The following is a 16792-nucleotide window of genomic DNA, read 5'->3' on the forward strand; positions in this document are numbered from 1 at the left end:
TCCCCTCCCCTCCAACCACTCTGAATTGCATATCTGACCTCTCATATAGCAAAGGGGTGGAAAGGGTGTGAATTGAAAATTAACTCGGATCCTTCATTCCCCACTGTCTTAGACCTATTCTCCACACAGACTCAGTGGGACTGTCCTGGGGAAGAAAGGGAACATTTTGTGTGTTCCTGCTTATCAGCCAGAGTACCTGCTTTCCAGATGCACACCCTGATTTTCTTGGTTTGTTTTTGTGTTTTTTTTTTTTTTACAAGTAGGTCTAGGAAACAGAACAATGACAGGAGGATCACTGTGAGACAACCAATGTGCAGAATTGTAGCCAAAATCTGAATTCACCGGAAACCAATAAGCTGAAATAGCCACAACCCACTGTCCATAGCCTTGTCTACAATGGCTTTAAACAAAAAATATAAAGAGCCATGGACAGTTTCCTTACCCCTGTCCAGAATTTGATGTAAACAACATCCATAGAAACTGGGATTGTTAAGAAAGTTTATCCATATATCTGGATAGCAATAAAAAGCGTTTCCTAGGAAACTGTAAAAACCTGTACCAAGCAGTGTACAGCCAAGCCGAGAGGAACATTAGGTTGATTTATATTTTCAAGGTACAACTTTGCATGATCTCTTTCTGATCCTGTGATAATGTACAAGGAGAGCACACGTGAAGGTCAGGGCTGGTTTTCTTTTTTGTTTGTTTGCTTGCTTTCTTCTCTGAAATGTCTCTTGTGTAACTCATTGGTCTGGGTTTTCATTTCAATTCTCGTTTGCAATAACAGGGCATTACTGCTCCCTGTGTCTGTCCTTCCTGGTCATGCCAAGGCTGCATTAGTAATTTCCTTCTGCTGCCAAAGAAACAACCGTTTCGTGTCTTCCCATTTCTTCAAGAACTGCTGCCAGCATGCTCAGGTTGCCATCAGGGAAATTCTGGGCTTCCCAGAGATCCAGGATCACCCCGGTGGGACTCGATTTTGTAGCAAAATAATTTAAGTACCTGGAATGAGCCAAAAGGAAACTCAGGTTGTTTTGGAGCTGCATGGAAACTACCTGAATTCATATCATTTCAACCCATCCCTGTTGTTGGTGCTGTCAAGGTGCTCATCCCCAGTGCAGTCAGCCTGACCAGTCTGTACATGTGCTTCCAGTGGGATTTTCAGCAGGTTGTTTTTGCACATACCCCCCTCCCTAGGAGCTTTCCTGCTCATATGGGCACCCCTGCTCACCTGTCCAGTTTCAGCTTGTGGGCCAGCATGCGCCAGTCGTGGCCTCTGGTCTGGGGAGCATCCAGGCTGCTGCACAGCTTCTGCCTTATCGGGTGGGGGATGCTGAAAGCGCTGGGCCCCACGATGGTGGTGATGGTGCCTGCTGAGTCCATGGGAGGATATTCAATGCCAGTAGGTTCCTGAGATTGGAAAGACAAAAAAGCAAAGCCTGAACAACCCATCAGTTTTGTTACTGAGTGAAGAGATAATTGTAGAACTACATCCTCTGCCACTGAGAACTGCATCTCGGTTTTTACTTGCAGCCCTCTGCAAGTAAACACTAACATAAACATGTTAGTCCACAGGAAAACAGAAATATTTAGAATCAGCTTTGGGGAGACAAAAGTCTTTTTTTCCTCCTCTGGTTTGTGGTTTTTGTTTTTTTTTTGAGGGTGACTATTACTATAGCTGGACAAAATGGTCAGATTAATTAGTTACTTACTGGAAATAACAAAGGATCAGTCACCTAGACACATTTCAGAACAATTTTCTACTACTAGAGCAGAACTGGGCTTTCCCAGACCCCCTTCCCAGCATCTACCCAAGCCTCCAGTGTCCCACTGAGCCAGCACCAGGCACACACTGACATCCCTCTGGCAGTACCCAAGCTCTCTGAAGCCTCTGATGCTGTGCAGACCACAGACAGACAGTCAATACCACCCCAGGCACAAGCTAAGCCCTCATCTTCATGCAGCTTTGACTCTGGAAATAGATGGAGAGCATGTGCTCAGGGCAGGGGGTGGGGTGGGCAGGCATTGCCCCCTCTCCCCAAGACACGTGCTGTGCTCCAAGGCAGTGTGGCAGCAAGTGTTTCCAGGGAAAAGTCATCTCCAAAGCCAGCTTGTCCCCTGCTGGTGTGGTGTTGATGCTCTTTGATGTGGTCCTCCCAGCTGGAGGGGTCCCTATGACACCACTGCTGGCACCACTGGGAATAACAGCAGGTGGTTCTTCTGGGCAAGGATTTTGTCTTCTCTTTGCCCTGGAAGGATTTAGTGTGATTTAGTGTCCACAGGCTTGGTAGCTGGTGGGACAATGATAGCTGGTCTGTTTGTATGGTTGGGTTTTGAACAGCAAGGTCCTCCGAGGACCATGATGGAAAAAGCAGCAAACATGGGTGGATCTGCCCTAATGTTGTTCAGTCAATTTCACAATTTGGTATTCTTTTCAAGTAGAAATGGGGGAGCTGCTTCTCCTCCCATTGCCAGGTCACAACCCCAGGCAATCAGAAAACACTCATGCTAAAGATTTGTCATTAAATGTCAATTTGTTTTCTCCTCTGTGAACTGTCTTGTTGCTTTGTGGCAAACTGGCTGTTGGGAAGGAGCTGTAATACCTGAAACAGTGTTAAAGCCAGGCAGCTCCTGGCTGAAGCCGCAATCACAAACCCCCAAGGATTTTTCTAGAGATGCTCACAGTCCTATCTACACCAATCAATTCTCTCCCAATGTATAAATATGATATTTTTTGGCTTTGTTGTTGTTTTTGTTTTTGTTAAAGACAAAAATTGGCATTTTAGGCAATCAGTGAAGGTTTACACTATGCCGTAACGTCCTCAATTAACATGTTGAATGTGGCATCTGTACTTGGGTGCCAAGGCCCTGGATCACAGACTGCCTGTCCCAACCCCAGTGCCCAACAACCTGGCAGCAGGCACTGCCCAGGAGCCAGGAAAATGAGACACTGGTGCTGCCTGCAGGCTCACCTGCACTGGGAGGTCGGAAGTGGCAGTAAGGTGGTGGCAGTGGCATTGCAGACAGATAACCTGTTCTTTATATTCTGGGCCAAAGGACACAAGTGCTGCCCTGGCTCTCAAGGTGGCCTGCAGCCCCAGAGGCTTCAGGATTGCTGGAGAAGGGGCCCAGGTATCTGTAGCATTGCACTGTGGCTCTTTTGTGTGAATATCAACAGCACAAGATAAAAACAGGGCTTCAAAAATGAATCATGGGAGACTTTTATCACAATTTTCCTCCCGCTTTGCAAATGTGTATGTTTTGGCACTCACTGCCAAATTTTTGAAGTCCCAGTGGTAGGCACTGTATAAAGCCAGTATAAGACAGTTTAATCTGCAGAAATTTTACATCCTTTGCAGGGTACTAAAAAGAAAGCCCATCAAGGGAGGATGCAGGAAACTGTGTTACTAAATTTTTATCACAGGGTGACAGTGGCAGAGAGACAGATCCAGCAATAAAGAAAGATGCCAGCACAGTCCTGCAATGCCTAGCCACTAGCGGGATACCACTAGCTTAACTTCAGAAGAAAATGTGAGGAACCAGAGCTCTGGTTTCCTGATGCCTGGTCTGATGTCTTTATCATGCTTCTAGAAGCATACATAGGTTTGTAAGTTGCAGTTATTCCCCATTCAGGTAATTACTCTTTCATCAAATCTCTGAGTTACAGGATTTTTCCCTAGTTGACCCTATATTCCAGCCCTTAGCAGCCCAAGGTCCTCCCATTCCTTGTTGGAGTTTGGGAATATCACAAGGTGTCAACAACAAGGGGCAATTTTGCAGGAGGCAGCCTTGATCGCAGTGGCATTATTCACTCCCCCTATTCATCCTTGATGGATAGGATCACAGCACAAGACAGGAATATTAGCCTGTTCCCTCTGAATCTATTACCAGGCCCTTTTACACACAACCAGCTGAAGATGATTATAGTGTATAGTTGCATTTCATTAAAGTTACTTTCAGTTCTCTCTCTTCTCTGTGAGGTTAAATTAGTGATTACCTCAATGCAGCACTTATTACAATAATTGTTTATGATGCTTGTTTTACCATCTGTCCTTAATGCTGTGTAGTCCCCAGCTGAATCTGTAACTTTACACCCACTAACCAAGCAGATGTTATGGGTAATGCTCACTGTCAGAGCCCTACAGCACAAGTAACTTTTGTCTCTGCGCTCAAAGCCCTTCCCCAAGCCAGCCAGCAGTAATTGCTGCCTGAGAGTCTGCTCCTCATAGCTGCTGAGAGTACCAGGGATAAAACTCACCAGCACATTCACTGAAGTCAATGTCTCTTTACACCTGAATTTGTTGCTCCATCTCAGCCCCAAACTTGACTGCCCCAAACTTGACTGCCCCATGGAGAAAAAAATTCTCCAGGTGCTACACAACATTGGCAAAGATGTCCACAAATTTATTATAGTATTTCTTCTGTAAAATATCATCCATCAAAAGAAAAATTGCCAAAAAAAGGTCAGGATTTCTAGTAGTAGCAAAACATGGGGAGGAAAGTTTACTGCAACCAGGCCATTTGATATTTCCTATTTCACAGCAGCTATTACGTGGGATCAGAGGGGAGTGGCTCACAGAACACACAGTAGTGGCATTTTCCTATTTTCTTTCCTCTCTCCAGGGAACTGTCAGGCATGATGAGTTTCATAGACTACCAAGGAAACAGGACCATAAGAGCTTCCTGAGATGTTTTAGGGAGTGGTAGGCAAAGAGCTCCTCCACATAGACACAGAAAGGCAGTACCAGTAGGGAGACCAAAGCTGCTCTCTTCCCACCTGTTAAGGGGGGATGCTTCCTTCCAGATGAGAGAAACTAAGGAAAAATGCAACAGGAGAGACAAAGGAATGACTTAATCTATTCTTTATGTCCATACCAGCAGTGAGGAGCAAAATAGGAAGCACTAAAGAGGTAGCAATGCGAAAGGTTTTACCCCCTTACCCTCCCATGTTCCTGCAGTTGGATAGAAAAGCGCACAAATGTCATTTACCTCTGAGACAGAGCAGTTGAGCTGGAAAATCTGTCCTTCTCCTTCGACCTGCCGCACACACAGCTTGCACACTAGCTCCTGGGTATTCAGACTGAACCTTTCCAGTGTGAAGGTGCAGTGCAGGTTCCTCTGACATCCACTCCAGATGTGGTAAAAGGGAATTTCCTGCAGGAGGAAAGCAAAAAAGTATAATCAGGGAGGGATGTGGCACCAAGGCATGGTTGCTATGTGACCAGAGACTGCGGGCTCTGTGCTAATGTGGTCCAGGGAAAAAAAATGTCCATGGAACTGCAGCCTGACTGCTGGTGTTTCTAAAACACCCCTGTGTGTGACAGTATTTCTTTAAGCCTCACTGCTAGCATCCATGGTGAATGTTTTGTTATGCTCACCTGGTACTTAGCCAGAAGCTTGCTCTTCCAGAGTGAATGGGCAATGTCATGAATGGACAGACGGAGGTTGTGGGTGCTTCCCTTGAAATGCAAAGCTTTAGGCTCTTCCAAAAGCTGCCCACCCATCTGCTGCTCAAGCTGGAGGACCTCCTGCAGTATTGGGATAAAAAGAAGAAAGTGGTCAGGTTTCCTCAAGACAGCACACTGGTCTTCTGAGTCCTCAAGACTGTGTGCTCTAGATGCTGTAACTTGTTTAATACAGATTAAAAAATCCACAGGTGTGGCACAGAATTGTGTGTCCCTGTGAACTGGAACTGCATTAGTTGATCTGATTATAACCTTCTCACCTCCTCCTCCCAGCAGCAGCCCAGAAGGAATGAAGGCACCTCAGAACACACAGTGTTCTCTCACATGTCCTATGAGCAAAAGCTCAATTCTGTGCTATTAAATGGAATGTGAAGACTTTGCATGCAGACACTGAGCATAGAAATAGATCAACCTCAGTTGCTCATTAAACTGGACATCTAATGGTAGCTTTACTATCTTGTTTTTGGAAACTCTTTATTTGTGTAGGTCCTGCTGATATGGGGCCTGTGCATACCACTGGTCGGTCAGCTCATGGCCCATGGGGGACAAAGTGCCTGTGACAGAGGAGGACAGGAGACAACAGGTACCTACCCTAACACTGTCCAGCAGCATGGCACGGAAACAGAGCAAGACACAGTGATGGGGCATTTTGTTCATGCATATACACAGGTTCAGGGCTACTGAAATCAATATTTCAATCATGATTGAAAGCTAGCAAGCCAAGAGTCTGAAGTCTTCATTTTATGAAGCTAAATATAAACTTGTAATTAATAAGACCACAGCGTAATGCTGCCTACAAACACCGTAATTGTGGACCACATGGAAGTAGCAAGTATAAAGGCACTTCCATGAGCCCCATTAGAAATGTAGCCAATCTCAGTCACATTTAATTAAAAGAGTCAACCAGCCAACTGGTCCCATGTGGCCAAAGACATCACTCACAGTGGAGATGCTCAAGGAATATGGGACACACTAAATAGGGATTCTGCCCCAGGCCAAATAAAGGAGCCCCCATTTTAGCTAAGCTGCTCCTGACCACATTAAGGAGGTAGTTAGCATATAAGAAAAGCATCTGGCAGATCCTGAAGCTAAAACATTCTTTTATTGGCCATTAGAGAAAAAGAAACAAAATTGGGAAACCTTTCAGATTAAGGTTATGCCAATGAATCAGTTCCAGCTTCTTTCCAGTGCCACCTAATTATTTCATCAAGATGTCTAAAGAGCAATCGATAGTAATTATCTGATTACTATAGATCTTCATTATGTTCCAATTACCTCCCTGGAAGGTCCAGAACATGACTTGTGGAACTGTGTGAGCTAATTGCAGATGCCACCTCTCAGGAATGCAGGGCAGGGGTGCTGAGAAACTGATCCTGCCCGTGCTGCACCAGCTCTGGGAGCTGCACTGCTGTGGGGGAAAACTGCTGCATGATGCTGCACCATCCTACCCACCAGGTCTGTGTGTCTAGTTTCAACATCACACTTCTGGTAGCCACCCTGGACCACTGGAGCCCTTCCACAAGATCTAACTGAAGGATGCCAAGTGGCTCATGCCTCTCCCATGCCGCTTAACTAATTAATTTGGAATTAATTGGGAGCCATGACTTGCACAGCCTTTCAAACATGCTGGCTGGTTCCTGCCATACAGCCCTTTTTTAGAGCAGTGCTTATCCTCCTGGCTGGCACCTTTGTGTCCACCTGAGCCAAAACCTGAGCTGAATATTGCTTGCCCCATGCTGAGATAGCTGTGGTCACTTTCTCTCACCACCCTGAAAGGCAGGAGATGTTTCCTAGGAGAGGTAAGGCATCACCTGTGACACCAGAACAGCCGCAGCCTGGGCCTCCTCATTAAAGGGGCACGAGTGAACAACGGTGTTCAGTCCAAGCTGTGCCTTTCTTCAATAAAAGGAAAAATATGCATTAAATAACAGAGAGAAGACCACAGGCTTATTGTGCCCATTTTTGTGTGGTTTCTTTGAAGGCAGCTACTGCGCAGCACAAGACAGGTTGGGGAATGTCACCCTGCTACAGCCTGAAGTCCTTCACATGCCCCCAGTGTGGGAGGCAGCTGTTTCCATGTATCTGGCTGCTCAGCCCCTGCCACGCTGCCACACACAGGTCACATACCTCAGTCTCAAAGCCATACATCAATAAAGAGAGCAAAGCAGATGGATTTCTTCACAGTTATCATATTATTACTTTTTTCATTTTTCGTTTTTTTATTTTTTCTTAACCTTGGGCATCCCTTCAAAGTGCAAAAATTAGCCTTAAAAAAAGAGGCCAGCACTCAAGCTCACAACTCCCCTCATCCTTGCCCAAAAAGCATTTTTGTAAGCATCCCATCCAGGTGGCTCAGGACCCTGTGGGGCAGAGGATGCTGCATGTGTGATCATCACCAAGCCCACACTGCTCCACAGCTGCCAGGAACCTCACTAAGCTGCTCCCAAATACATCTGAGCCCTTATTGATGGCAAATCATTGCACTTCCCCACTGTACTGCGGGTGCTGGCAGCTCAGCTGCGAGTGCTTACTCTGCATGATGAGAGGGAAAAGTCTGCTGGATAAACACTGCACTGTGCTTTATGCTGCAACTCCTTGTCTTCCTTTGGTGGCTGTTAAAACACATTCAGCATATGGCACACTCATTCCTAGTTGTAAATAAGAACAGAATGCATTTGGTCGTCTATTAAAAAATACACACAATCCCCTACAAAGGCTCTTCCAAAGCTCAGGCAATGCAATATGGGAATATTGCTCTTCCCTACCCTTGCTGTGCTTTGCACAGAGCAGCCAGCCTCAAGACAGGGAGATGTTGCAGCTGGTGCTTCACCTGCTGCTTACAACTTTCTTTTCCTCTCTGCAATACTTCTGACCTCAGGATCTGCTGGCCCAGCCCTGTCTGCACGCCTTGTCCCCACACCCAGTGGAAACTGCCCTGTGAATGCCTTCCCTTTGGCAGCACAGCAGTGCCAAGGAGGTCCTCCCAGCACGGCAGGGGCTGCTGCAGTACCAGCTGCTGTGAAAGCACGTGCCAAATACCCCAACCTTTTTTCCTACTATCTAAATAGTCATAGATTGAGTCTACACAGCACTGTCACACAGGGATGTTTAGTACACGCTGGTTTGTATGCACCAGTTTGTACATGCCTGCTTATACACACTGGTCCATAGACAGCCCTTTCATCTACACCTATTTTACTCATCTACAGCTGGTCTGCTAGGCTTCTTCTTCCTCAATCTTCTCTTCCCCAAACCTTAAACTTCCAAAAAAGTGCAATCCATGCATTCGTAAGAGTCTGTGGCCAACAAGTAGATGTGCTTGTCCTTCTGCAAACCACCAGCTAGCTGGGTCTTGAACCCCATGGGTGCCCCTCAGTCTTGGGGTAGAAATGCCAAAGAGAAAGAAGATTAAAATGCATTAACTTGACGTAAAAAGCAGTAGCTACTGAGTGGGATGGTGGCCTCCTGACTCTCCTCACTAAATTGCAGTCTCTCATTGGGATCTGACTGGAGCAGGATCCCAAGGACTGACCTGTTGACCTCCCAGATTTTGGCTGCAGCTTCTCAGGTGAAGGATGGCTCCCCTGTGCCTTTCCTGATCCCTTCTGCTGTCGCACTGAATTGGATTAACTTTACCACACAACTCTCCCTACAGTCTATTAGAAACAGACCAACAGCTCCTGAGTAATTCCTAATTAGATTCCTCAGCTCTGACTGCATTAGCTGGCTGGCCAAGGCCCCTCCAACTCGGTTATTATTACCTCAGGCCTTGTCAAATCCATGGAAAATTGTATTATGCAGCACAGGCATAAAACCATCAGGACCTTTGAAGCTTGATTGCTGTGAAAGATCCTTTTCAAATTTTTTTTTTTTTTCAAGTAGGAAAAACAAAAGAGAAATCAGACCAGGGAAAATAACTGTTTCTAAAAAGCTGGTAAAACCAATCCAGTGACACAGACCAAGCTCCCAGAGGACAGAAGTCACCGTGTGCTTGCTTCAACCCTTATACTTTGTTGTCTTTTTTACACATACAAGAGCACCCCTGCAGCAAAGCCTAGGCAGGCAATATCAGATGGTATCAGGGAGGCCAACCAAGCGTGCTGCTCTCAGGGATGGAAGTCACTGTCCTGAAAAACACAAACATCTCCCAGACAGTGTATTTGGGCTTAAACCCCAGTGATTCCCACCTAGACCTGGGGAAACAAAAGCATGTACAGCAGCAGGATGACTCTGCTTAGTCAGGCTTTGAAATCTCTTTGCCGCAAAGAAGCGAAGGTGCACTACCTACAACTAAAGGAAAACCCCCACCTTTTAATAAACTCAGTTGTGCAGTTGGAGCTGCATATTTCATGAGTGCATCTATTATAGATACCCTATGTATAAATACAGGTATTTATAAAGAGAAACAGCAAGTATGGTTCCCTCTCTGCTCATCTGCATGTAGTGAGTGTGCGTTTATGTGAATGCCAGAATTACGTGGGGAGAGAAAGGTTATCCAGTCAGGGATAGCGGCAGCTTTGGTTTATTCCAGTTGTGAATTCCCAACACAAAAAGCTGCACGCCAAGAGGTGTAATAAAGCAGTATGAAAGCAGGCAGTGATTAACAGGCCAGAAGCTTCTTTTATCATTATCAACTACTTACAAAGAAGCATTTATATGTTTCCCCATCCTTGGGGAGCTGGCACTTAGCATTAAAAATACATGAATAACGAATGAAGCCCCGTGTACCTTATGGCCTTTTAATAATGCAAAAACCTTAGGATTCAGGATATGATACAGGTAAACAAAGGAAAAAAGACTGGTGGGTGGAAAATAGTGTGAGATCCCTTTGCAAAGGACAATTTATAGTGTGTGAGGGTTAAACTGTAAAACAGCAGCCTGCTGTCAAGCTCTTATTCTAATCAGAAAAATAACTCAGGGAGCATGAATACATGGAGCAGAGGGCTCAGTCTCTGCTATGACTGCAGTCCTGTGACAAGTGGGGAGGGAGAGGGAGGGCAAGCAAGAGACCAAGAACCACCTTAAGAGCATCCTGCGTGTCATCGAGGCAGTAGACCCGAATGCTGTACTCCAGGGAAGAGCAGGACAGCGGTCCAAAGATGGCCAGTTTGAGACGTTTGGCTGCTGCCTTGGTGATTGACTGTCCCACCAAGGCATAGGTGCTGAGGGTTTCTGTCAGGATATGGCAGGCCTCTGGGTCCAGCTGGATATAGCACGGGGTGGTGAAGTTTTCCTCTCCGACCACCACCACATCCTAAGAGAGAAAAAAGCCATGTTACAGCATGTGACCCCTCAGAGCTGCCTTCCTTTCATGCAGCAATGCCCCTTTCAAGCCTGGATGCTGCAAAACATCCTTGCTGTTTGCCCCTTAGATTAATCAAGGTCTGAAAGTCCTGCTTCCAGCTTTTCCCCTGTGTAAGCACAGGGAGCAGATTTCGCTGGGGTGATGGTGACGATGCTGGAGGTCAAAAACTCCCACTGTCCTCACTCCTGCTTTTAAAGCCCTGGGCAGAGTTAGGCAAATAATGAAAATATCACCAAGACTTTATTGAAAGAGATATTGCAGAACTAATCATTTGGTGACCATGATTTAGCATCAGTAGTCTCAGGCATGCTGAATAAATAACTGCCCTTCACCTCCTAAGCACGACAATAAGGAGTTATAAAAACTCAAGGAAGGGAAGTAACCTCTGCGACGGCCAAATACCACATCTATATGAAATATCACCTGCTGCTTCCTCAGAATAATCTTCTGTGATGAGACTGCAGGATGAGGAAAAAAAATACTGCCTGAATGCAGATGACCTCCCTACCCTGGGCGTACAGGAAAACAGCTCCCCTGCTAATTTCTCCATTCAACCCTGCATGTAATATCCTGCACGCAGCACAAGGTGCTTTCAGTGGCTTTGAGAGGGAGCAGAAGCAAAACATCAGCAGCAGGGGTGACAGCCGCCTCTTGCAAAGCCACCGTGTGCACAACTTGTCCACTTCATCCCCGCTGCCTGCAGCTCTGCAGCACAATGCACACACCTGGCAGCTGAGAGGAGTGGGCTCAGCTGGCATTAGACATTAAGCTTGGCTCCCTTAGTCTCAGGAGAGGCAAACCTGCCACGTTTGCAGTGGTGGCACAATCTTTTTGGAGGGCAAGGTGCTGCTCCATGGCCCTGCCAGCACCTGGCTCTGGCAGGAGGTGCAGCCCCAAGTGATGCTGCAGGCGTGTGCATGCATGTGTGCAGACGTGTGCCTGAGATCAGCTTGGAGGGGCTGCTCCAGAACTGACAGGAGGAGGAAGAGCACTGTGTGATGGCCAGGGGCCCCAAGGATGCTGCACACACACCCTGGTATGTGTGCAGGGCTGGCAGAGCAACCTCTGCCTGGGGCAGGAGGAGGATGGGGGGAAAATGAGGAGTGCCAGTAACACACAGACACAAATAAGGAACACACGTGTGGTGCCACGAGCTGGGCTGTGGGGTGCAGATTAGCTGGCAAGGCAGAGCTGCGTTTGCTGCATGCTCCCTCCCAGCAGGAGGAAGAGCTGCTGCCACAGGCAGGAGGACAAACACAAGAGGCTTTTGAAGACAATGCTGGACATGGCTGCTGTCAGCCCAACTGCCTTCAGAAGCCACCCTGACCTTATTAAACTTACCAGCAGGAGAAAGTGCCCTTGCCAAATTAATTATGGGACCAACTGGTGGCAGCGGGGACCTAGGAGCACAGGGCTGGAGAGGAGGACTCTGTCAGGATGGCCCAGCCTTGCCAAAAGCATCATTTTATGCTCCAGTTATAGCAGGAAGATCCTTTTGCCACACTGCCTTGGGACATTTTCCTGCTATACTACTGACAAGGGACCACCTCAGGCTTCCACCACGGAAAAATGCTAGTTCTAGGAGGTGCCAAAGTGCCCCAAGACCGATCTCTGCATGGGCACCTGGCAGCTTAGACATCTCATAGGGAAGGGCACTCCTGCTTGCCTTTAGCAGCCATGTGTCTCACATGGAAACCCCAAAATACCAGCACCCAGGTTTGGAAAGGCAAGGAAAGGATGAGCAGAGAGCCCTGCAAGCAGCCAGCACACAGGCTGGAGCTCTGGAGCCTCACCTCCCAGGGTCCCTGGGCAGCCTGGTGCTTCAGCTGGATCTGCCAGTCCTCTGTGTTTGGCTCTGCGCAGTGGTGCATGGTTAAAATGACGGGCCGGGTTAGCAGGGCTCCTGGTGGGCCACAGCTCACCACTGGTGTCAGCAGGGTTTGGCTGTCTTCTACAGGTGGCCTGGCAAGGAGACAGAAAGATGGATGCATTAAGTGAGTTGAAAAAGACAAAAAGGTTCATTTGAGTGTGTAAAAATAAAAAAATCCTTCTTTTAAAATAAAAAAGATTGTGCAAGCAAAATAGGTGGGTTTTGTTTTTCTTCATTTTTTTTCCAAATCCATATTTATTTCCCTTTTTTGTTTGTTTTTGTGCCAAATCACTCGTGTCAAAATGCAGGTTTAGGTGTCAGCAAATTACAGCCCATATTTGCTGAGTACACTCCACTCTGAAGGATCCTTGCAGATGGTATGCAAAGGCTTCACTTCACCCACTGCCAAAATGTGGCCACTGCTGCATTTGGCAGTTGTTCAGTAACACACAAAAATGAATGGTGGCTCTTGTAGGCACCACTTGTGAGAATTATTTACTGTCAGGACAGAGAAAACTGACAGAGAGAGGAAGACACTGAACTAATAAGCATGTGAGCATGACTGAAAGTGGTTCACAGCACATCTGAGATGTGCAGTTTGACTTCTGAGTCATCACCAAAGCACTGATACTCCAGTTTACTCAAAAGGCACTCACAGATCTACTAGAATGGCTATTGCAAATGTGCCTGCAGGGAGCAAGTGTCACTGCTGGTGAGGGAGAAAGGAGGAAGGGATGATAAGGAATGGTGCAAGGGTAAAACACACTTGCAAAACCCAAGATTTCCAGTGACTATCCTGAGCTGTTCAGCTAAAAAACTCAGGTATTATCCAGCGTGCTGGCTTCCAGTCACTTGGAACTGGTTAAGGGAAATCACATGAATATTTAGGACACACAACATACAGTCTAACTTGGGAATGATAGTGTGTGTACATATGTGTGTGTGTGTGCACATGTGGGCAAGTGCAAACCATCCCAGACCAGCGCTGAGGAGCTTAAAACAAGAGGAAGCATGAGTGACTTTAACTATCCCGACATCTGGTGTATGACAAACACAGCTGAATGTGCCTCATCAACTGCCTCCCTAAATAATAGAGGACAAATTCATGATCCAGAAACCAGCAAGTGGGAGATTAAAAGCATTCAATGTGATCTGCACTTAAAATCCTGATCTGCCCACGGGACCACACATGCTCTGCTCTGACTGAGGGTTCAGCCCCATGCTGCATTTACAAATACAAGTAGTACATCTGCATCAGTTTTAGAGAAATTAATTGAGACAATATTGCTTCCTTTTTCTGCAAGTCTTTGTCTTTACCAAGATAAAAAAAAAAGTAGCTGTAATCACATAATCCTGGAATATCCTGAGTTGGAAAAGACCCACAAGGAACATCGAGTCCAACTCCTGGCCCTGCACAGGATTATCCCCAATAGTCACAGAACATGCCTGAGGAGCACTGTCCAAACACTTCTTGAATTCTGCCAGGCTGGTGCTGTGACTACTGTCCTGGGGAGCTTGTTCCAGTGCCCAAACACCCTCTGGGTGAAGAATCTTTTCCTGGTATCCAGCCTAAACCTCCCCTGACACAGTTTCAGGCCATTCCCTCAGGTTCTGTCACTGGGCACCAGATAGAAGATACCTGCGCCTGCCCCTGCTCTTCCCCTCACGGGGAAGCTGTAACTGCAGTGAGACCCTCAGTCTCCTCTTCTCCAGGCTGAACAGATGCAGTGACCTCAGCCAACCCTCACATGGCTTCTCTTCAAGACCCTTCACCATCTTCATTGCCCTCCTTTGGATGCTCTCTAATAGTTTAATGTCTTTCTTATATTGTGGTGGCCAAAACTGCTCACAATATTTATGGTCAGGCCACACCAGTGCAGAGCTGAGCTGGTAATCTTAGATAAAACTTTCAAGGAGGCCAAATCAGGACAGAAGCTATTTTGATATCAAATTTATGACACCCATTCTGGCTATTGCAAATATAGGACTCATCTAATTTTGTCCACCTTAATTTTCCCTGCCTATCCCATTTATCTTGTAGAATGAAAGACAAACTTTTGAGAAATCCTTTTTCAAAATGGAATCAAGGCACTTTTTAAAATTACCCCTAGTTGTCACAAATGTTGTGAGGTTTTTGTAACATTTGAGAAAAAAAAGGGGTCTGGCATTGAAAAATTTAAATCTATGCAAATCAGTAAATCCAGATGATACGCATCTGTGGAAATTAACTGATGAGTTTACTAAATGACTTAACAATTGTTTCTGAAAATCCATGGACTGGAAACAAACAGCTGTGATAGAGATGTCTTTCAAAAAAGATGTAAAGTTTAACAATCTGGACAGCTATCATGTACTGTGCCAACTATTTTAGCTTAACAAACAATACAAAAAAAACCCTAAACTCTAGCAGACAGAGTACCTAGACCAGCTCCTCTTGCACACTGCAAGGAATCATTGGATTCAAATTAAGAAGATGAGATACCACTTGCAAGGCCAGATGGAATAAATCGTTGGACAGTTTTTCACTAAAACATTCCTTCTTTTTCTGGCTCATTTACATTGTTATTTTTTTCATAGGAAGCAATAAGAAGCTTAAAAAACACTCAGAGTGTGTCAGTGGTTTTTAATGGTCATCAGCCTTGAGAATTGGTGGATATTTCAACTCTCTCCTATGGTCTAATTAAAGAAATTTCAAGAAATATAGTATCTTATGAGAAAGATCTCTAAAAATTATAATATTTGTATGGAAAGCAAATATGACCAGTTATAGATTTAATCATCTAGTTAACCTAACTTCATCTAAAAGTACTGACCCATGAAAAAGAAAAGAGAGAAAATACAAGCTATCATGTTTTTTTGGACTGAATTACAAAACAAGCAGTCAAAAAGAATGCAGGAGTGAATATATCATGATTCCCTTAAAAAAAATAAATTAATACAATGTCTTTTAGGTGAAAAATGAGCTAAAATCTACAAGCATTGATGCCTCCAGTCAAAGAAACCCAAAAGGTCATTAAAATAATATGGTACTGATAAATCATACAGTCTGAAGTTGTCTCCAGGTAAAGTTTAGCCACTGCTTTGTGCCAAAATTTTTTTAACTGTCAGATTTTAGGACTCTGATGAAGGGCACGATTCTGTGCTGTAACATTTTATAGCTGATTAGAACAAGTACAAAAAAAATATGCAGAACACCAAGTCAGGATGTGTTGCAGACTGCAGAGTGAGGAAATGAGATGGGAGGGAGATGCAGGCATACAAAGGACACATTAAAAATATCAAGGCTTAATATTTCCTCCCCATGTTCATAAACAGCAACTTTTTCACCAGACTTAGAAGATTTATTGCCAAGTGGAAGAGATATGCATGATCCTGACCTGGGTGTTTATGATAGAGAACAGTCTGATTACCGAAGAGCACAGAATGGGCCAGTTGTGGGGGTGCTTGACTTTACAGTCCCAAATTCCCAAGCAGGCACACATCAGAGACTGGCACCACAAATTACAGAACACCTGCTGGTCCTAGTGACTCTCCAAGCCACTAGGAGTCTGCCTCACACAGATAAACCTTTAAAAACTGAGATATAATGAGTGGCAGAGAAGTTCTCCAGTGGTGTGAAGTGGGTCACTGTCACTGTTGAGGTGAAATCCCAGCTCTGTTTAAGTCTATGCTAAACCTCTCTCTGACTACTGTGAGTCCAGGATTTCAACTCACAGTGTGGAAAACACAATCACTACATTTACAGGTAGCAATTATTAAGGAATCACTGCAAGTAACAGTGAAAGCCAGAAGACAATGGCAAAATTCTAGAGAGGGTAAAAGTATGAGTGGGAAATAAAATCTTATTAATTGTACAGTAGCTCAGGCTGGAGCAAAACAAGTTCCAAAGAGTTACTTAGCAACAAAGAAAGCAATAAAAGTGAGCAACATTTCAGGTGAGCTTGCAGCAACACAGCAGATGTAACATGAAACATTGACAAAAAGCAAATCTGATTTCTGGCATTGTATGGGACAAAGCATGTCAGAGCACATCACGGTGATATTCCCTTTCCTCTCCCTCCAGCTCTAGCATGACTGCAGGTAGCAGCAGTGTGTTTAGGGACCACCACGAGTTCTCAGAAATAAACACCTGAAACCCAGAGGAAATAGACTAAA

The 16792-nt window shown here is 45.4% G+C and overlaps 1 protein-coding gene across 2 annotated transcripts in view; it reads right to left on the bottom strand.

Moving 5' to 3' along the window:
- Window positions 1–241: 241 nt before the first annotated feature.
- The window catches only part of UNC5C (unc-5 netrin receptor C), a 243244-nt gene continuing 226693 nt past the window's right edge, over window positions 242–16792 (bottom strand). For both annotated transcript variants that reach the window (XM_015625754.3, XM_015625753.2), the window contains 6 exons: window positions 12561–12729; window positions 10483–10716; window positions 5376–5525; window positions 4987–5151; window positions 1229–1407; window positions 242–999 (listed from right to left, as the gene is read on the bottom strand). In XM_015625754.3, coding sequence (XP_015481240.1) covers window positions 834–999; window positions 1229–1407; window positions 4987–5151; window positions 5376–5525; window positions 10483–10716; window positions 12561–12729 — 1063 coding nt within the window. In that variant the 3' untranslated portion in view covers window positions 242–833. The remainder of the gene's footprint in view (window positions 1000–1228; window positions 1408–4986; window positions 5152–5375; window positions 5526–10482; window positions 10717–12560; window positions 12730–16792) is intronic.

Source organism: Parus major, chromosome 4, assembly GCF_001522545.3.
Source record: "Parus major isolate Abel chromosome 4, Parus_major1.1, whole genome shotgun sequence".
Classification (NCBI taxonomy): Eukaryota; Metazoa; Chordata; class Aves; order Passeriformes; family Paridae; genus Parus; species Parus major.